Source organism: Pogoniulus pusillus, chromosome 6 (genome assembly GCF_015220805.1).
Source record: "Pogoniulus pusillus isolate bPogPus1 chromosome 6, bPogPus1.pri, whole genome shotgun sequence".
Taxonomy (NCBI): domain Eukaryota; kingdom Metazoa; phylum Chordata; class Aves; order Piciformes; family Lybiidae; genus Pogoniulus; species Pogoniulus pusillus.
This window is the reverse complement of record NC_087269.1, coordinates 1,381,319-1,401,786: the sequence shown is the minus strand read 5'-3', so window position 1 is coordinate 1,401,786 and position 20,468 is coordinate 1,381,319. Positions and strand designations below refer to the sequence as shown.

At 57.7% G+C, this 20,468-nt stretch overlaps 1 protein-coding gene across 2 annotated transcripts in view; it reads left to right on the top strand.

Annotated features, from left to right (window-relative positions):
- The first annotated feature begins 178 nt into the window (after positions 1 to 178).
- ARHGEF17 (Rho guanine nucleotide exchange factor 17) overlaps positions 179 to 20,468 on the top strand; it is a 51,551-nt gene continuing 31,261 nt past the window's right edge. For both annotated transcript variants that reach the window (XM_064144184.1, XM_064144183.1), the window contains exon 1: positions 179 to 3,175. In XM_064144184.1, the coding sequence (XP_064000254.1) occupies positions 179 to 3,175 (2,997 nt within the window). The remainder of the gene's footprint in view (positions 3,176 to 20,468) is intronic.

Genomic DNA, 20,468 nt, shown 5'->3' with positions numbered 1-20,468 from the left:
GAGAGAGAGGGAGAGAGAGAGAAAACAAAGCGGGAGGGATGAAGCCCGCTGGCAGCCCGGAGGAGGAGCGGGGCCGGGCGGTGCCTGCGGCGGGGCCGGGGCCGGGGCTCGGCGGGGCCGGGGGGCGGGTGGAGGAGGAGGCGGCGGCGGCGGTGGTGGGGCTGGGGGGGGGCAGACAATGGCGGAGGGGGGCAGCGATCGGGGGGTAACGGCGGGTCGGTGGTTGTTGCCCGCCTCTTCCCCGCCTTCCTCCTCCTCCTTCTCCTCCTCCTCCTCCTCCTCCTTCTTCTTCCCGGGTAGGAAAGTTTCGGCGGAGCAAGCCCCGGGCCGGGTTTTTAGCAGCCTGGCTCCATCGGTACGGCAACTTTCGCTTCGTTTTAGCGAACCGGAGCCAACGGGCCCGGTTCATGCCGGGGTTCAATCATCGTCTCCGTTTTTACCGTCGCCACCGTCGTTGTCATCGCCGTCGCCGTCGTCGCCGGGCCCGGGGTTAAGCGAGGAGCCACCGCCTTGGCCCAGCGTCCCGGCGATGCGGAAACTCTTCGGGGAAAGCTGCCGCCAACCTACCGGGGGTGGAGGTGGAACCAGTAATGGTGGTGGGGCAACGACCGGGATGGGAAACGGGAACGGGCTTGGAAGCGGAGGAACTGGCAACGGAAGAGTTCCGCCACCTCCTCCACCCCGCAGCCGTGTCCCGCACCCGGTTCTTCTTCGTTCTCCCCGCGGAGCTCCGCCGGAGCCCGGCCCGCATTCCTGGCATAACTCGACTCGACCGCAACCACCCTCCTCCTCCTCCCCATCACCCCGCGCCAACAACGGAGAGGACGAACCAGCAGCATCCCGCTCTCCCCGCGCCTCGTCGGGCAGCGAGGGCGAAGGGCAGAGCGGCGTCCCCCGGCACCGCGCCGCCCGCAAGAAGAAGAAGGAGAGCGGTGGCTGGGAGAGCCCGGCGGGTGATGGTGGTGGTGGCGGTGAGGCTGAAGGCTGCGGAAGGGTGGTCCCACCTCGTCATCCCTTACCCGCGGTTGCCCGGGTCTCCAAGGTGAACATCCTGCCTTTCAGCAGCCCCGGCGGGTCGCGGGGCGGCAGTCGTTACTCCAGCACGGAGGCGCTGAAGGAAGAGGAGCAGTTTGGCATTTGTTGGCCCAGCCAAGGGCGGACTCTCCCGGCGGGTGTTGGGGTCTACCGGTCGCCCAGTTTTGGGGCGAGCGATGGCCTGGTGTGGGGACAGCCGGCGGTCCGTGCCCGTCCCAAGCTGCCTCAGGGCACAGCCAAGGCGAAACCGGACTTTGGGAGCGAGGGCCTGCAGCAGCCGAGGCTAGAAGGGGAGAGGGCCAAGCACCGCAAGTCCTTGTCCAACCCTGACATCGCCACCGAGACCCTGACACTCCTCAGCTTCCTCAAATCGGACCTCTCGGAGCTGAAGGTGAAGAAGAAAGGGGTGAGGATGGGCCTTGACGCGGGCTCCGATGGCTGCTCCAGCATCTCCAGCCCTTCAGCGGGCAGCCACGGTGCCGCTCAGCCCCCCGGCCGCTGGGCGCCGGGCGAGCGGCCAACGCTCAAGGACCTGACGGCCACTTTGCGTCGCGCCAAGTCCTTCACCTGCTCAGACAAGTCGGGCACGCGTCGGCTGTTCCTACAGAGCACCATGAAACAGAGCTCCTCCGAGCTCCTCCTGGCCACCACTGATGGCCAGGACCGGGTGGCCGCGGATGAGGGACAGAGGGGGGACGAGGATGTTCTCCCCATGGTCATCCAGGACCAGTACATCCAGGAGGCAAGGCAGGTCTTTGAGAAGATCAGCAGGATGGGTTCCCAGCAGGATTATGGCTTCACCGTTGAGCAGAAGGACAGCGGAGGTGTGGAGGGCGCCGAGGTGGCGGCACCGGTAGGGACGACGGACGTGACCCTTCGGGGACGGGCGGAGAGCACGCAGCGTTTGAAGGCAGAGGAGCTGGAGGAGAACCTTGCTTGTAGGAAATCCATGGAGGAGCTATCGGGTCACGACTCGAACGTGACGGACGAGGGCATCGTCACGGAGCTGGAACCCACAGGGGTGCCCTTCCAGGACCTGCATGGAGCTGTGGATGCCTGGACGCTGCCCAGTGCTGGGTCACTGGCTGGTGACACCGAAACACCACTGCCCACGCACCCGCCGGTGGCGATCGAAGACCTCCCAGCTGGCAAACACGAGGCACCCAGCACGCCTGGCAGCTTGCGGCGTCGACGTAAGTTCCCTTCAACAGGTGCCAATGGGATGGAAGGTGGCAGCGAGGGTGGCACCGAACCCTACCGCTCCCTGAGCGACCCCATGCCCCACCGGAGACACTCGGTGGCGGAGGAGGCAAAGAATTTCTCCGTCGACAGCAACCTGCTGGGCTCACTAAGCACCAAGGTGGGCATCCCCCAACCCGCTGCCATGGCGGGCAGCGCAGGCAGCGCGGGCAGCGACCTGTCGCTGGGCAGCGATGGGCCGCGGGACTACAACAGCCTGATCCAAACCATCGTCAGCCAGCCTGGCGCCATGGCGAAGCTGACCGACGAGAAGGGCAACGGCAAGACCATCAAGAAGAAGTCGCTGAGCGACCCCAGCCGCCGCGGCGAGCTGGCAGGCGGCGCCTTCGAAGGCCCCGGCGAGGCCATCAGCGAGCTGGAGCCCAGCATCCCTCCATCCAGCAGCGAACCCATCCTCTCGGCACAACCGACGGCGCCGGGCACCGGCCGCAGCTACAGCTTCGATCCCAAGCTGGCAGATGTGTTGTCCCCTCGCATCGCCCGCCGCAGCTCCAAGAAGCGCTCCAACCGGGCAGCTCACCAGGAGAACCAACCCCCTCCAGCACCCGCCCTTGGCACCAAGAGCCGCCCGGCCGCCAAGCACATCCGGCACACCAGCGAGCCTGCCACCTTCGTCCCCATCACCGTCCCCGAGCTGCTCGGCCCCTCCAGCCACCTCCCTGCGCCAGCTGCCAGCCGCTCGCCCGGCAAAGCCTTCCCGACCCTGCAGCCTCCTTCACTGGAGGATGTCACCAAGCGGTACATGCTGGCCCTCAACTCAGGTGACATGTCCCCTGCTCCCGGGGACAGACCTCGCTCTCCGCCCGCTGCCCCTCCGCCACGGCTGGCCCGCTGCCCACGGCCACCCGACGACCACGGCCCCAGGACCAAGCCGCAGGTGGTGAGTACCCATCCAGCCCCACACCACTTCCGGTCCACGCTGCACATGACCCCTCCAAAGCGTTGGCGACCTCGACGGTTGCTCCACGTGTCCCTCGCTGGGGACAAGTTCCCACCCACGGATGTGCTGCCAGATGGCCAAGAGCTTTCCCAGCCCTTTCCTGTGGTCCCAGGGGGATGAGCTCTTGTTTGTCAAAGCAGCTCCTCCTGCAAAATGGCAATTTTGGGGGTGGGAAGGAAGAGTTTGGGGGTTAAATAGCTCCGAGGTTTGATGGGAAGTGGCTTTATGGAGACCTTTGTCTTCTCTGTTGTGTTTGCTGAGGGAGGTTGGTGGAGGCACTGCCCCTGGAGGTGTGCAAGCAATGTGTGCCCGTGGCACTTTGGGCCGTGGTTTAGTGGCTGTAGTGGTGTTAAGGTGCATGGACTTGATGATCTCAGAGGTCTTTTCCAACCAAAACAGTTGGGTGATTTCCCAGCAACACTGTATGAGGTCCTGGTGAAGTGCTGTACTCTTGGGTGACCCTGAGATGCTCCACCAAAAATTGCCTTTTCCTTGGTGGGGGAGATCTAAACCTCTCCTTTTCCTTGGGATTCCTTACGTCATGCATGTTACTGAGCATTTTCCTCCCCCAAAATCCACCTACCCTCCTCTGGGGACTGTGAGTTTTGCCCTGCTGATGGCGTGGGAAAAAGAGGTGTGTGTGGGGAGGGGAAATATTTGCCCAAGAAGTTCCACCTCAAAAAGAGGAGAAAATAGTTTGGTGTGAAGGTGCTGGGGGCCCTGCAGCAGGCTGCTCAGAGAGGTTGTGGAGTCTCCTTCTCTGGAGACTTCTAAACCCTTCCTGGATGTGCTCTTGTGTGGCCTGCCCTGGGTGACCCTGCTTTGGCAGGGGGGATGGGGTGAGGTTGGACTCAATGATCTCCAGAGGTCCCTTCCAAGCGCTGCCATTCTCTGCTTCTAGGCACTGAAGGTTTTATGGATGTGGATGGATAAGGTCCTCTATTGTGCCTAAAAGAATTAATGATGCTTGGGGAGGTTGATCTGCTCACCCCAAAGCTTGGTTGTGTGCCTTAGGGGTCTGCCCTGGGGTGGCTTTATTTTTGGCATTACTAAGGTTTTGGGTTTGGGGGGAGGAGTGTTTGAGGAGGGGGCAGGGGGTGAGTGGGCTGTTGTTTGAAGATGGACTTGAGTTCTCATCGCTCCCGGGGTGTTTGTGCCGGGAAGAGCTTGGAAGCGTCGCCTCCTCCTGCGGCACAGCAGTGCTGGCACCCACAGGGCTTTTAATAGCTCCAGGCGAAGCCCAGAAATACCCAGCCCCGTGGGGGATGAGCTGAGAGCTTGCGGGAATGGGGCTGGCAGGGCTCTCTCTTTCTCTCTCTCTCTCTCTCTCTCACCCTGCTTCCATGCCGATTTAAGAGTTGGAGCTGGACCGTTCCCTTCCAACAGCCGCCAGCAGCCAAGCGTGAAGTCCCCAGGCTGAGCCCGGTGCTGTAACCCTTGCTGGTCAGGGTAGAGTTCATGGAGCAGGGATGTCTCCCTTTGCATGCTTCCAGAATCTAGATCCCTGCAGCATGATTCCCACAAAGATGTTCTCCTGGGGTCCTGCATCCTTGGAGTACTAAATCCCCTAAACATTCTTCTGAGGTCCTGCATCCTTGCTTGGGGCCCTGCATCCCTGCAGCATCATTCCAAGATACTCTCCTGGGGTCTTACATTCCCACAGCATCATTTCCCCCAAGATATTTTTCCCCTGGGGTCCTGCATCCCCACAGCATCATTCCAAGATATTCTTCTGGGGTCTTATATTTCCACAGCATCATTCCAAGATGTTCTTTTGGGGTCTAACATTCTCACAGCATCATTGCCCCCCAAAGATATTCTCCTAGGGTCTGTCATCTCCACAGCATCATTCCAAGATGTTCTCTTGGGATCCACCATCCCGGTAATTCCATCCTCCCCCAGGGTATTCTCCTGGGGTCCTGCATCCCCACAGCATCATTCCAAGATGATGGAATGGATGATGGACTCTTGGGGTCCAGCATCCTTGCAGCATTAAGCCTCCAAGATGTTCTCTTGGGGTCCTGCACCCCTACAGCATCATTCCAAGATGTTCTCTTGGGGTCTTACATTCCTACAGCATCATTCCCCATGAGATATTCTCCTGGAGTCTGGCATTCCCACACCATCATTGCCCTCAAGATGTTCTCCTCAGATCCAAGATCCCTGCAGTGTCTTACCCCCAAAATACTCTCCTGGGACACAGCATCCCTGCAGTGTCATCCCCCCAGGATGTTCTCCTGGGGTCTGGCAACTTTCCAGCAGCATCCCCAGACCTTCTCTAGGGCTCCAGCATCCTTGAGTATCCTTTTTTTTCCCCAAGGTGTTCTCCTGGAATCCAACATCCCTGCTGGAGGATGGGATCCTTGATGAGATCCAGCATCCAAGATGCTGTCCCTGGGGGAAGGTTGCTGCCCTGCAGCTGTTCCCCCAGTGCCACACAGCATTAGAATTAAGCAGGCTAATGAGGAACCACCTGGCTGGTGGCACCGTGGAGACACTGGCAGGTCCTGAGGGCCTGGCACTGCACCCAGTGGCTTTTCTTCTATAAAAAGATCTCTCATTAAATTATTAATGAGTTTATTTTGTGTGTGCTTGGCATTAATAATTGATTGAGAGATTTATTATTCAGGTAGCTCTTAGGGATGCCACCCTGGGGACAGTGCCCGCCCCATAGTGGCTTCAGGGTCAAGGATGCTTTGCTGATCCCCACAGCCTCACACACCCCCAAACCTTGATCACTTTGGGATGGTTTCAGGTGGATTTGTGCTAACTCCAGCAGTGGTTTCTGGCAGCTGGGAGCCCTCTTTGGCCAAGCATCACCTTGGGGACAGTGCCCGCCCCATAGTGGCTCCAGGATCAAGGATGCTTTGCTGATCTCACAGCCCCACACACCCCCAAACCTTGATCACTTTGGGATGGTTTCAGGTGGATTTGTGCTAACTCCAGCAGTGGTTTCTGGCAGCTGGGAGCCCTCTTTGGCCAAGCATCACCTTGGGGACAGTGCCCGCCCCATAGTGGCTCCAGGATCAAGGATGCTTTGCTGATCTCACAGCCTCACACACCCCCAAACCCTGATCACTTTGGGATGGTTTCAGGTGGATTTGTGCTAACTCCAGCAGTGGTTTCTGGCAGCTGGGAGCCCTCTTTGGCCAAGCATCACCTTGGGGACAGTGCCTGCCCCATAGTGGCTCCAGGATCAAGGATGCTTTGCTGATCCCCACAGCCTCACACACCCCCAAACCTTGATCACTTTAGGATGGTTTCAGATGGATTTGTACAAAGTCCAGCAGTGGTTTCTGGCAGCTGAGAGCCCTCTTTGGCCAAGCATCACCTTGGGGACAGTGCCCACCCCATAGTGGCTCCAGGATCAAGGATGCTTTGCTGATCCCCACAGCCCCACACACCCCCAAACCCTGATGACTTTAGGATGGTTTCAGGTGGATTTGTGCTAACTCCAGCACTGGTTTCTGGCAACTGAGAGCCCTCTTTGGCCCAGCATCACATCTGGGGCTGGACCTTGGGGATGCTGCTGCTCACCTTGCTTGAACCCAGTGAGGAGGGTGCGAATTTTCCCTTTTAAGGGCAAGGCTGCAGCTGGATCTTCAAATCTCTCTCCTGCCTTTGAATTTCTTTGTGCTGCAGCCATAACATAACTGAAACCAGGGGAGGTTTAGTTCTCTCTCTCTTTTTTTTATGTATGATTTATGATATAGTGGAGCTGGGATGTTTTATTTCAGATGGCACCAGCCTTGAAACTAGGAGAGGGGGAAGAGGAGGAGGAGGAGGGGGACCAAGCCCTACAAGGAAGTTGCTTTAATTATAAGCAAGAGCATGGAGGGACTTGATATAACTTGGCACCAGGGTGGCTGGCTGGGAGCAGAGGTTTATGTGCTCCATTGACCAACAGAGAAGAAATGAGTTTGATTTTTTTCCTTTTAGATGTATGAAGTTCCCTCCCCCACACTCCTCCTCCATCCCTAACTCAACAGAGGGACAATGTCACATCTGCTTGGGGGAATGGTCATTGCTACTTGGAGATTTTGGGGTGTTGAAGCATCTCTATTGCATCCTTGTGGTGATGGTTGTTCCATCCTGGTGTCCATGGTGCTGGGATGGATTTAATACTGGGGTCTGGGTAGTGTGTGGGGGTAAAATATTGCCTCTGGCAAAAGGAAGGAAGGGGCCAGGCTCTTTTTCAGAGTTGTCCTGTGCTGGGATAAAGGGCAGTGGATGCAAACTGGGATGCAGAAAGTTCCACCTCAAGATGAGGGAAGAATTCTATCCTGTAAAGGTGATGGAGGCCTGGAGCAGGCTGCCCAGAGAGGTTGTGGAGTCTCCTTCTCTGGAGACTTTCAAAACCCATCTGAATGTGTTCTGTGTGACCTTCAGCATTATCCCTCCAAGATATCCTCCTGGGGTTTGGCATCTTCACTGAATCATTCCCCCAGGATATTGCCTTAGGATCCAATATCTCTGCAGCATTATCCTGCCAAGATACCCTCCTGGGCTCTGGCATCCTCACAACACCATTCCACTCAAGATACCCTCCTGGGCTCTGGCATCCTCACAGCACCATTCCACTCAAGATACCCTCCTGGTCCCTGGTATCCTCACAGCACCATTCCACCCAAGATACCCTCCTGGGCCCTGGCATCCTCACAGCACCATTCCATCCAAGATACCCTCCTGGGCTCTGGCATACTCACAGCACCATTCCCCTAGGATATTCTCCTGGTCCCTGGCATCCTCACAGCACCATTCCCCCAGGATACTCTCCTGGGCCCTGGCATCCTCACAGCACCATTCCCCCCAAGATACCCTCCTGGAGTCTGGCATCCTCACAGCACCATTCCACTCAAGATACCCTGCTGGAGTCTGGCATCCTCACAGCACCATTCCCCCAGGATACTCTCCAAGCCCCCATGGTTTGCTGGTGGCTTGGGCAATGGATTTGGCCCGTCCCAGCTGGGAGAGGTGATGTGTTGTTCTCCCTCAGCAGCAGGACTATTTGTCCTGGGTGTGATCCTCCACGGGGCTGGACCTGGACAAGCTGTCCTGGGTGCAGATCTCCTTCACTCCTTCCCCCTGGTGCCTGATGCTGGCCATGAGGCTCTTAATTCCCCGGGAGCTATCAGCAGCATGTCCTGCTCTGGCTCTGCAGCATGGGGGCCATGGAGTGAGGGAATATATCCAAGAGAGCCAAATTTCCCTCCGAAAAAAACTAAAGACAGAGAAAGACTGGGTGGAAGCAATGCCAAGCACCAGTGCAGGCTGGGCAGTGCCTGGCTGGAGAGCAGCCCTGAGCAGAGGGACTTGGGGGTGCTGCTGGAGGAGAAGCTCAGCAGGAGCCAGCAGTGTGCACTTGCAGCCCAGAGAGCCAAGCAGAGCCTGGGCTGCAGCAGCAGCAGTGTGGGCAGCAGGGCCAGGGAGGGGATTCTGCCCCTCTGCTCTGCTCTGCTGAGACCCCACCTGGAGTCCTGCATCCAGCTCTGTAGCCCCTGGGCTAAGAGGGCTGTGGAGATGCTGGAGAGTGTCCAGAGCAGGGCCAGGAGGATGCTCAGAGGCTGCAGCAGCTCTGCTGTGAGCACAGCCTGAAAGAGTTGGGGCTGTGCAGGCTGCAGCAGAGGAGGCTCCCAGGGGACCATCTTGTGGCCTTGCAGGACCTGAAGGGGGCTCCAAAAAAGCTGGGGAGGGACTTTGGAGGCTGTGAGGGAGTGTCAGGAGTGGGGGGACTGGAGCAAAGGTGGAGGTGGGGAGAGTGAGGCTGGAGGTGAGGAGGAAGTTGTTGAGCAGGAGAGTGGTGAGAGGCTGGCAGGGGTTGCCCAGGGAGGGGGTTGAGGCCCCATGGCTGGAGGTGTTTGAGGCCAGGCTGGCTGAGGCTGTGTGCAGCCTGCTCTAGGGTAGGGTGTCCCTGGGCATGGCAGGGGGGTTGGCACTGCCTGCTCCTTGTGCTCCCTTCCAACCCTGCCTGATTCTGTGACTCTAAATTTTCCTGCCAGGGTGAGAACTTCCCCCCTGGGCTGGGCTGCAAGCCTGGCTGTGAGCAAGGGTACACTTTGGGATGGATTTGGGGGTGGGGGGGAGGGGGTGGCTTTGGGATCTATTTGCTGCCTGAGCAAAGAAAAAAAAAACCCTCAGATCCCCTGGGCTGAATCCAGCACAGGATGGATGGAAAATGAGGTATGTCCCCAACTGCCATGCTCTTGTTTGTTGACTTAGCAGCAGTTGGATTAAACAGGAAAAATAGGGATTTAAATATAGCCCCGGGAGGGAGCCGTGGGAACACAGCCCCCCCCCCTGCCCCCCCTACACATCCCCTGCCAGCCTCCACCTGCTGCTCCCCCAGCAGCCTGCCTGCACCCTAAAAAAACCCCCAAACCCAACTGAACAACTGCTCGGGGCTGGAGATGTGAGGGGGAGTCCCCTGGGGGCCAGCAGCAGGGTCATATTCCCAGGGCTGCTTGCGCAAACCCCCTCTGAGCATCCTCCCTCTTGAGCTCACCCCTGGCGCTCAGCTCGTCCTCCACAAGCTCCTCCTCGCTTTGGGGATGGCTCAAGGGACAGATCCATGCAGGCAGGGGCTCAGACAGTCCTTTGGGCAGCTTTGGAGCTCTTTATCCCTCCGTTCCTTTTCCATAACTCCCCATAGAACCCAGGGGTTGCAGCCATGGGTGAGAGTTACTTGGAAGCTGCTTGGAAGTTAAAGCCTTTGGGGGTGAGGAGGATGAGGATGAGGATGGGGATTGGAGTGGGGAGATCTTGGCTTTCCTCTCCCAGTTTGCCCAGTTTTTGGGCACCTGGCTCTGCCATGCTCAGTGAAAGGCTGGGGGGGTGAGGGGAAACTGAGGCACGCAGGCAGCTCTGCTGCCCTTGAGAGGGAGGGTGGAGATGAGATGGAGAGAGAGAGAGAAGTTGGAAGACATCAGGGGGACCCAGAAGTGGAGCTTCATGTCAGTGGCACCAACCATCTCACTGGCATCTGGCACCACCAGCATGGGGCCAAGAAACAGAGTCTGGGGGGTGAGGGGGTGAACCACCCCAAATGCCCTTAACTCTGCCCTTCTTCTGACCCCTTTCCCTCTCCAGTTCCACAACCCCCTTGATCCAACAATCTGCTTGACCAAAAATCTCCTTAATCCTGCCCATTTCTGCCCTTCCCTGCTGCCCAAATCCACTTAACTCTGCCCATATTTGCCCCTTCTCCACTGCCAAAATCTCCTTAACTCTGCTCATTTCTACCCCTCCCTGCTGCCCAAATCCACTTAACTCTGCCCATATTTGCCCCTTCCCTTCTCCACTGCCAAAATCTCCTTAACTCTGCTCATTTCTACCCCTCCCTGCTGCCCAAATCCACTTAACTCTGCCCATATTTGCCCCTTCCCTTCTCCACTGCCAAAATCTCCTTAACTCTGCTCATTTCTACCCCTCCCTGCTGCCCAAATCCACTTAACTCTGCCCATTTTTGCCCCTTCCCTTCTCCAGTGCCAGAATTCCTGTACCAAAACCCCCTTGGCTCTGCCCATTGTGTTTGCCCCAGTTTCAAAATCCCCCTTCACTCTGCCCATTTTTTGCCCCTTTCCTTCTCTCACTTCCAAAACCTGCTTAATCTGAAGTCTCCTTAATTCTGAGCCTTCTCCAGTGCCCAAATTCCACCCCCAAAGTCCTCTCCATCTGCCCATTTCTGCCTCTTTCATCCCCTCCAGTTTCAGAATCCCTTCTGCCCATTTTTTGCCCCTTTCCTTCTCCCACTTCCAAAACCTCCTTAATCCAAAAGAATCTCATTAATTCTAACCATTTTTGCCCCTTCCCTACCTCCAGGGCCCAAATTCCATCACCAAAATCCTCTCCATCTGCCCATGTCTGCCCCTTTTGTACCCTCCAGTTCCAAAATCCCTTTAACTTTGCCTATTTCTGCCTCTTCCTTTTCCTGCTGCCAAAATTCCAGTAACAAAAGCCCTTAGCTCTGCCCATTACTGCCCTTTCCCTGCTTCCAAAATCCTCTTCATCCTGCCCACTTTTTACCCCTTTCCTTTCTGCCAAGGCTTTGAACACCCTTGAGTGCCACCCAAGATACATCTGGTGCCACCCAAAGCCACCCTCCTGTGCTCTTTGTCCCTTATCCCTGCTCCCCACCCTCACCACCAAACTCCACCAGAGGCTCTGGACCAGCCAGGATGCTCCACCTCTAAGCCCACCCCACGGGTGGGATGTGCCCTGTGGTGGGGCAGGATATGGCCCTGGAGTGAGAGGGTTACACTGGGCTGAGCTGGGTGCTGGGAGCTGGCCTTGGCCTGTGGCCACCTGGCCCAAAGGTCAGGTTCTTGGCAGGGCACCAGGGCTGCAGCCAGGGTGGGAGGATGGCACCAGCTCAGCCTGAGTTTCACTTCCATTGTGGAGAGCTCCATCACTGGTGTGGTGCAGGCAGGTCCTGGTGGGGCAGGTCCCACAGCTGTGGAGCTGCAGCAGGGACTTCTGATTCAGATGGGAGGAGGTGGTGAAGGGAAGAGGGGGGTTGGTTTCTGCAGAGGTTCTTCTCCTCCCAGGACTTTCCTCTGGAAGGCAGGGGAGGAGCCATCCAAGCCTTCCTTCCATCCATCTCCATCTATTCCAGCTCCATTCATTTATCCATCTCCATCTATTTCAATCCACCCCAGCCCCATTCATTTATCCCTTTCCAGCCACCCATCTCCATCCACCCTTTCCATTCCTTTCCATTCACCTCCACCCATCTCCATCTATCTCCACCCATCTCCATTCACCTCCATCCATCTCCCATCTATTTCCTTCCATCTCTATCCATGTCCTCTCATCTCCATCCATCTCCATCCATCTCCATTCACCTCCATCCATCTCCCATCTATTTCCTTCCTTCTCTATCCACCCCCACCCATCTCCATCCACCTCCATCCATCTCCCATCTATTTCCTTCCTTCTCTATCCACCCCCACCCATCTCCATCCACCTCCATCCATCTCCCATCTATTTCCTCCCATCTCCATCCACCTCCTCCCATCTCTATCCATGTCCTCTCATCTCTATCCATCTCCATTCACCTCTACCTATCTCCACCCATCTCCTCCAATCTCCATCCATCTCCACCCATCTCCTCTCATCTCCACCCACCTCCATCCACCTCCATCCCTTTCCATCCACCTCCTCCCATCTCCATCCATCTCCACCCATCTCCTCTCATCTCCACCCACCTCCATCCACCTCCATCCCTTTCCATCCACCTCCTCCCATCTCCATCCATCTCCACCCATCTCCTCTCATCTCCACCCACCTCCATCCACCTCCATCCCTTTCCATCCACCTCCTCCCATCTCCATCCATCTCCACCTATCTCCTCCCATCTCCACCCACCTCCATCCCTTTCCATTAATCTCCTCCCATCTCTATCCATCTCCACCTATCTCCTCCCATCTCCACCCACCTCCATCCACCTGCAGCCATCTCCATTAACCCATCCACCCATCCTCCTCCACCCAAGATGACAGCTCCCATAGCCATGACTCTCAGAGTGGACATGCTCCATCTTCTTGGGCACCTGTTCCTGAAGCCCCCAAGCTTGACTTGCAGAGGCAGACCCCACCAAAGCACCTCCCTTGTGCTTCCCACCCTGGTTTCTCCAAGCCAGGATGTGGCCAGAGGAGGGAAAAAACCCAACCCCTTCCACCCCCCTTTCCCTCAGCCTCTCTCTTCATACACTTCTGGATGGTCAGTCCCGGTGGGGCTGTTTCTCCAGGCTCTCTCCTTGGTTTCCATGGAGAGGTTGGGTGAGGAATTTCCAAGGGAATGGCTGTGAGTAGATGAACTTTGCTCTAAAAATAGTCCTGTTTGCTTTGGGCTCTTTGGGAACTGTGGCCAGGGCCAAGGGGAGGGGAGGGGGAGGCAGGACAAAGAAAATCAGCATCTGAGGGGAGAAAAATATATTCCAGTGACTCTCTCTTGGATGGAAGCTCCATGGTGGAAGCTGCTCAGCTTCCAGAGCCTGCTCCCAGCCTGCCCACTTCCTATCCATGCTGCTACCAGTTGCTCCATGCCCACCATTCCTCATTGTCCCCTTGTGCCTTTAATACAGTTGAGGTGTAGAAGGGTTTGAGGGCAGGAACGTGGTGGGTTTGTGTGCCCATCCCACCACCCCCTCCTTACCTTCACATCACCTCTGATGTCCCAAAGCCCCTGGGTGTGTCCCTCTTTGGGCACCCCACCAATGCTATCCAGCACACCAGTGAACCCCACTAGGGACATCTCTGCAGGGATGTGCTGGCAAGAGGACTTCCACCACCAGCTTTGCTCTGGAGGAGCTGTGGGAATGGGCACCATCAGGTGTCCCCCTCCCTGCTGGAGGAGCCACCATGCCAGCGTGGGTACAGCCCCCACCATGCTCCCTTTGGAGGAGTTGCCATGCTGACAAGGGTGTGGCCATGACAAGGCCCCCCAGCAAGGAGCTGCCCTCTCCATGTGAGGACAGCCACCAGCAGCTGTCTTCTGGAAGAGCCATCATGCCCACATGGGGACAGCCATCATCACCAGGTGCCCCTCCAAGGAGTCACCATCCCCACATGGGGACAGCCATCATCAGGTCCCACTCCAAGGAGTCACCATCTCCACATGGGGACAGCCATCATCAGGTCCCACTCCAAGGAGTCACCATCTCCACGTGGGGACAGCCACCAGCAGCTCCCCTCTGGAGGAGCCAACAGCAGCTCCCCTCTGGAGCATCCACCAGCCCAATGTGAGGATCACCAGCACCACCCTGGAGCATCCACCAGCCCAATGTGGGGATCACCAGCACCACCCTGGAGCATCCACCAGCCTGATGTGGGATCACCAACACCACCCTGGAGCATCCACCAGCCTGATGTGAGGATCACCAGCACCACCCTGGAGCATCCACCAGCCTGATGTGGGATCACCAACACCACCCTGGAGCATCCACCAGCCTGATGTGGGGATCACCACCAGCACCACCCTGGAGCATCCACCAGCCTGATGTGGGGATCACCAGCACCACCCTGGAGCATCCACCAGCCTGATGTGAGGATCACCAGCACCACCCTGGAGCACCCACCAGCCTGATGTGAGGATCACCAACACCACCCTGGAGCATCCACCAGCCTGATGTGAGGATCACCAGCACCACCCTGGAGCATCCACCAGCCTGATGTGAGGATCACCAGCACCACCCTGGAGCATCCTCCAGCCTGATGTGGGGATCACCAGCACCACCCTGGAGCATCCACCAGCCTGATGTGGGATCACCACCAGCACCACCCTGGAGCATCCACCAGCCTGATGTGGTGATCACCAGCACCACCCTGGAGCATCCACCAGCCTGATGTAGGGATCACCACCAGCACCACCCTGGAGCATCCACCAGCCTGATGTGGGGATCACCACCAGCACCACCCTGGAGCATCCACCAGCCTGATGTGAGGATCACCACCAGCCTGGTGGTGCTGTGGAGCTCCTCTTTGCGCCTGCCTGCTGCCAAGCCCTCCTGTCCTCTCCAAGAACAACAAGGAGGGAGTTGTTTGCCCGGGCAGATTGGCATCTCCAAGCCCTGGATATGGTTTCCTGCTTTTTTTAGCTGGAGAGGCAGCAGCAGCAGGCAGCAGCAGCAGGCAGCAGCCTCCTTGGCCTGCCCTGATTTGGCATCTTTCTCCTCTCTGCCTATTTTTTTTTCCCCTCCTCTCCCCTCCCTGCCTTTCTGGAAAGGTTTCACAGCAGAACCACCGCCGCTGGCAGGAGGGCATCACTTTGGATCCTTTCTTTCACTCGGGCATTTCTTGTTTGGGGTTGTCCTTCCCCTCCCTCCCTCCCCCCCTGCCCCAAACCCTGGTGAGATGGGATGTAGATGGCTCAGAGCCTCAGTAAGCGGAGAGGGGACTCGGTCCTTGGGCATCGCAGCCCGGCGCAGGTCAGTAGCTGCTCGAATGCCTCTTTCCTTCTTCTGTCCCTCCCCCTGCCTGCCACCCTTGCTACCCCAGGGTGCCAGAGTGACAATGCCATGGCAGGGAAGGCGTCACCTTTCTCTCCTGCTGGTGGTGTGACGTGGGCTGGGGGCGTTCCTGCTTATGTGTCCCCCCTCCCCCCCTCCCCGGCCAGCAGCTACTCCGCGGCCCCAGCTGCAGCTGTGCTGGGCAAAGGGATCCACCGAGCCTGGGGTGCTGCAGGGCTGCATGCCCATGGGGATGGAGGCTGTGGTGGGCACAAGGAGGGGCTGCTCTTGAGGGCTGCACCCAGGCTATGTGCCCATGGGGATGGAGGCTGCTGTGGGCACAAGGAGGGGCTGCTCTTGGGGTCTGTGCCCAGGTTATGTGCCCATGGGGATGGAGGCTGTGGTGGGCACAAGGAGGGGCTGCTCTTGGGGGCTGTGCTCAGGCTGTGCCCATGGGGATGGAGGCTGTGGTGGGCACAAGGAGGGGCTGCTCTTGGGGTCTGTGCCCAGGTTATGTGCCCATGTGGATAGAGGCTGTGGTGGGCACAAGGAGGGGCTGCTCTTGAGGGCTGCACCCAGGCTATGTGCCCATGGGGATGGAGGCTGTGGTGGGCACAAGGAGGGGCTGCTCTTGGGGGCTGCCTCTGAGCTATGTGCCCATGGGGATAGAGGCTGTGGTGGGCACAAGGAGTGGCTGTTCTTGGGGGCTGTGCCCAGGCTGCAACCAAGGGCATGGACCCAGGTTGGGGCAGGAGGGGAGCATGAGAATGGGCAGGAAAGGACTCTTCAGGGCTCCTAGCTCCTGGGTGCCCATCATCCTCTGGGTCCCCATGGACTCTGGGGCACCTGTTGGCTCCTGGGTGCCCACCATCTTATGGGTGCCCACGGGTTCTTGGGCACCTTTTGGCTCCTGGGTGCCCATCAGCTCCTAGATGCTCATAGGTTTGTGGGTGAGCATGGCCCCCTGGTATTTGTTGGCTTCTGGATGCCCATCAGCTCCTGAGTGCCCATCAACTCCTGGCAGTCCATCAGCTCCCAGATGCTTGTTGATTTGAGTGCCCATGGGTGCCTGCTGGCTCCTTGGAGCCCCTTAGCTCGTGGGTGCTGTCATCTTGTGGTTGCTTGTGGATCTGTAGGTGTCTGTGGACTCCTGGCACCTGCTGTCTCCTGGGTGCCCAGCAGCTCCTGGGTACTCAGCAGCTCCCGAGTGCCTGGCAGCTCCTGGCTGCATGTGGGCTCATGAGTGCCCACAGACTCTTGGGTACCTGTTGGCCATTTCTTGGGTGCCCACCAACTCCTGAGTGTCCATCAGCTCGTTTATGCCTGTGGACTTCTGGTATCTAGTGGATCCTGGGCATCTGTCAGCTCCTGGGTACCCATGGTGTGCCCACTGCCTTCTAAGTGCCCATAGTCACCTGAGTGCCGGCTCCTGGGTGCCCATAAGCTTTTTGCTATGGCCAGGTCCTGGTGCATGTCAGCTCCTAGGTGCCCATGGACTCCAGGGTAGCTGCCAGGCATCCATCAGCTCTTGAGTGCCAGTTGCTTCCTAGATGCATTTTGCTTCTGGTGCCCCCAGAATCCTGGGCCTGGATGCCCATCGGCTTCTGGTACCCATCTGCTCCTGGTGCTCATCAGCTCATGGGTGCCCAGTGGCTTCTGGAAGCCTTTTGGCTCTTGGATGCCCGTTGGCTTCTGGTCCTCGTTGAGTCCTGGTGCCCATCAGCTCCTGATGCCAAATGGCTGCTGGATGCCCATCGGCTTCTGTGTGCCCTTTGTCTCTTCGGTGCCTGTTGACTCTTGGTGCCCCCTGGCTGCTCTGTGACTCTCAGATACTCATTAGATCCTGGCCCACATCAGCTGCTGGGTGCCAGCCACCTCTTGGTGCCAACTGGCTCCTGAGTTCATATCCATTCTGTGTACTCAGTGAGTACCCAGTGCCCATTGGCTGAGTACCCAGTGCCTCCTGCATGCCTTTTGGCACTTGAGTGCCCATTGACTCCTGGTGCCCTTTAGCTTCCAGATGGCACTTTGGTTCCTGGTGCCCATCACCTCCTGATGCCCAACAGAGCCTGGGTGCCCATCAGTTTCTGGATGCCCTATGGTTCCTGGGTGCCCATCAGTTTCTGAATGCCCTTTGGTTCCTGGGTGCCCACTGGTTTCTGGTGCCCATTGGCTCATGGATACCCATCAGCTCCTGGATGCCCTTTGCCTCCTGATTGGCCTTTGGTCCCCAATGACTCCTCATGCCCATCACCCCCTGGGTGCCAGACCATCACTCTTCTGAGCACCTCGAGTTTCCTTGCACCTCCTTCGCCTATATCCACAACCATCAGGCTCTCAGGGCACCTCCCACCCACATGTGCCTGGCTGGCACCCAGCAGCCATGCCAAGGGGGTGCCAGCCTCAGGCACCCTTCTCCCCCACTCTCCAAAATACCAACAACTGTTGCTTTGGGGTGCTGGGGTGGGGAGGTGCAGGACACTCCTTGTGCCAGGGGAGGGATGCAGGACAGTCCTTGTGCCAGGGATGCAGGATACTCCTTGTGCCAGGGGAGGGATGCAGGACACTCCTTGTGCCAGGGATGCAGGACACTCCTTGTGCCAGGGGAGGGATGCAGGACACTCCTTGTGCCAGGGATGCAGGACACTCTTGTGCCAGGGGAGGGATGCAGGACACTCCTTGTGCCAGGGATGCAGGATACTTCTTGTGCCAGGGGAGGGATGCAGGACACTCCTTGTGCCAGAGGAGGGATGCAGGACACTCCTTGTGCCAGGGATGCAGGACACTCTTGTGCCAGGGGAGGGATGCAGGACACTCCTTGTGCCAGGGATGCAGGATACTTCTTGTGCCAGGGGAGGGATGCAGGACAGTCCTTGTGCCAGGGGAGGTGCAGGACACTCCTTGTGCCAGGGATGCAGGACACTCCTTGTGCCAGGGGAGGTGCAGGACACTCCTTGTGCCAGGGATGCAGGACACTCTTGTGCCAGGGGAGGGATGTAGGACAGTCCTTGTGCCAGGGATGCAGGACACTTCTTGTGCCAGGGGAGGGATGCAGGACACTCCTTGTGCCAGGGATGCAGGACACTCCTTGTGCCAGGGGAGGGATGCAGGACACTCCTTGTGCCAGGGATGCAGGACACTCCTTGTGCCAGGGGAGGGATGCAGGACACTCCTTGTGCCAGGGATGCAGGATACTTCTTGTGCCAGGGGAGGGATGCAGGACACTCCTTGTGCCAGGGATGCAGGATACTCCTTGTGCCAGCAACAGAAGACGCTGGGGTGGGGATGGATCGGGGGATGGATTTGGGGGGGAGTCCTGGTGAATTTTGGGGGGGTAGGGGGTGGTACCTCTGGCACAGTGGGAGCAGACTGGGAGAGGTGGGGGCTGGGGAGGGGGGGGGAGAAGGTGGTGGCTGACCTCAGGCTGTGGAAAGCTGCAGCTCTTGGGCCTGTGTGCGGCCGAAAAGCGGCAGCCAAAAAAGCCCTTCCATATTTGGTGAAAGCTCAGCAGAGGTTGGCTGCAAAGTGGGGGGCCACTGAGCCCCCACCCCCCCCTTCCCCTCCCTGCCCTGCTCAAAGATGTGGTGACATGAGTTGTGCAAGGGCTCTGCAAACGTGCCAGAGGAGATGGATGAGGAGGGGAGAGGAGGAGATGGGGGAGAAATTGAGATGAGTGCCGTGGGGGGAAATGTGATGTGGGGATGGGTTGAGGGGGGATGGGGGTGGGGGAGATGCCCTGAGCTGTGCCAGTGTGAGTCTGAGGCTTGGATTTGGGAGGGGGAGCCTTTCTCAGCCCGGTGCCAGTAATGCAAATCCTGCTTCCTAGTGCAGATCCCATGGGAAAAGCCTCATGGGGGGGGGGGGCTGCAGTTCTGTTGGGTTGGGGAATGAACCTCCCATGCTCTCCCTCCTCTCCATCCCACCAGCACCACTCCCAGCAGGGGATGATGGCACTTGGGCTGCCTGTCATCTTTCCACCCTTCCCTTTAAGAATCCCTCCAAATCCTTTCCCCACCCCCCACCCCCCCCTTCTCCACTCCTCACACTTTAAAAAGCAGAATCAGAGCCAGGCAAATGTCCTCCTGGGATGAATCACCACAAGCCAAGAAGTCAAAAGAAGGGAAAACAACCCCATCTTTAGAGTATCCCATTTGGGATTAAAGCCATCCTCCTCCTCTTCTTCCTCTTCCTCCTCTTCCTGGGCTGCCTGCTTTCTCCCTGGGAGCATCCCTGAAGAAATCAGTGAGCTGGGAGCCTGGGAAAAAAAGCAGGACCAAGGGAAAAGCAAACATCTCCAGCCCCAGGCCTGTGAATAAACAGGGGAGTATTCTTAGCAACCCAAGAGGAGCTGAATCAGAGCTGCTGATTTATGCTCCTGGGTTTCCTTTGGAGAAGTTGGGCTTTGGAGAACAGCTCAGACTCTCCTTAGCCATGGGAGAAGAGGGAGCAGCTGGGAAAGGGCAGGGGGATCAAAGGCTCATGGAATGCAATCAGGTTGGATTGGACCCCCAAAGGGTCTCCCCCACTCTGTACTCAGCAGGGACAGCTCCAACCAGGTGAAGCTGCTCAAGGGCTTCTCAGTGAGTTTGACATTGGATGTCTCCAGGGATGGAGTCTCCACCACATCCCAGGGCAGCCTGTTCCAGGCTTCCACCACCCTCACTGGGCAGAGCTTCTCCTCGTGGCCAACCTAACTCTGCCCTGCTTCAGTTCCAAACCATTGTACTTCATCCTGTCCTCCTCCTGCTTCTCCTTCTTCTCTTTCTTCTTCTCCTCCTCCTCTTCTTATTCTCCTTCTCCTTCTTCTTCTCCTTCCTCTACTTCTCCTCCTCCTTATTCTCCTTCCTCCTCCTGCTCCTCCTCCTCCTTCTTCTTCTCCTTCCTCCTCCTCCTCCTCCTCCTCCTCCTCCTCCTCCTCCTCCTCCTCCTCCTCCTCCTCCTCCTCCTCCTCCTCCTCCTCCTCCTCCTCCTCCTCCTCCTCCTCCTCCTCCTCCTCCTCCTCCTCCTCCTCCTCCTCCTCCTCCTCCTCCTTCTTCTTCTTCTTCTTCTTCTTCTTCTTCTTCTTCTTCTTCTTCTTCTTCTTCTTCTTCTTCTTCTTCTTCCTCTACTTCTCCTCCTCTACTTCTCCTTCTTCTCCTTCTCCTTCTTCTTCTTCTTCTTCTTCTTCTTCTTCTTCTTCTTCTTCTTCTTCTTCTTCTTCTTCTTCTTCTTCTTCTTCTTCTTCTTCTTCTTCTTCCTCTACTTCTCCTCCTCTACTTCTCCTCCTTCTCCTTCTCCTCCTCCTTCTTC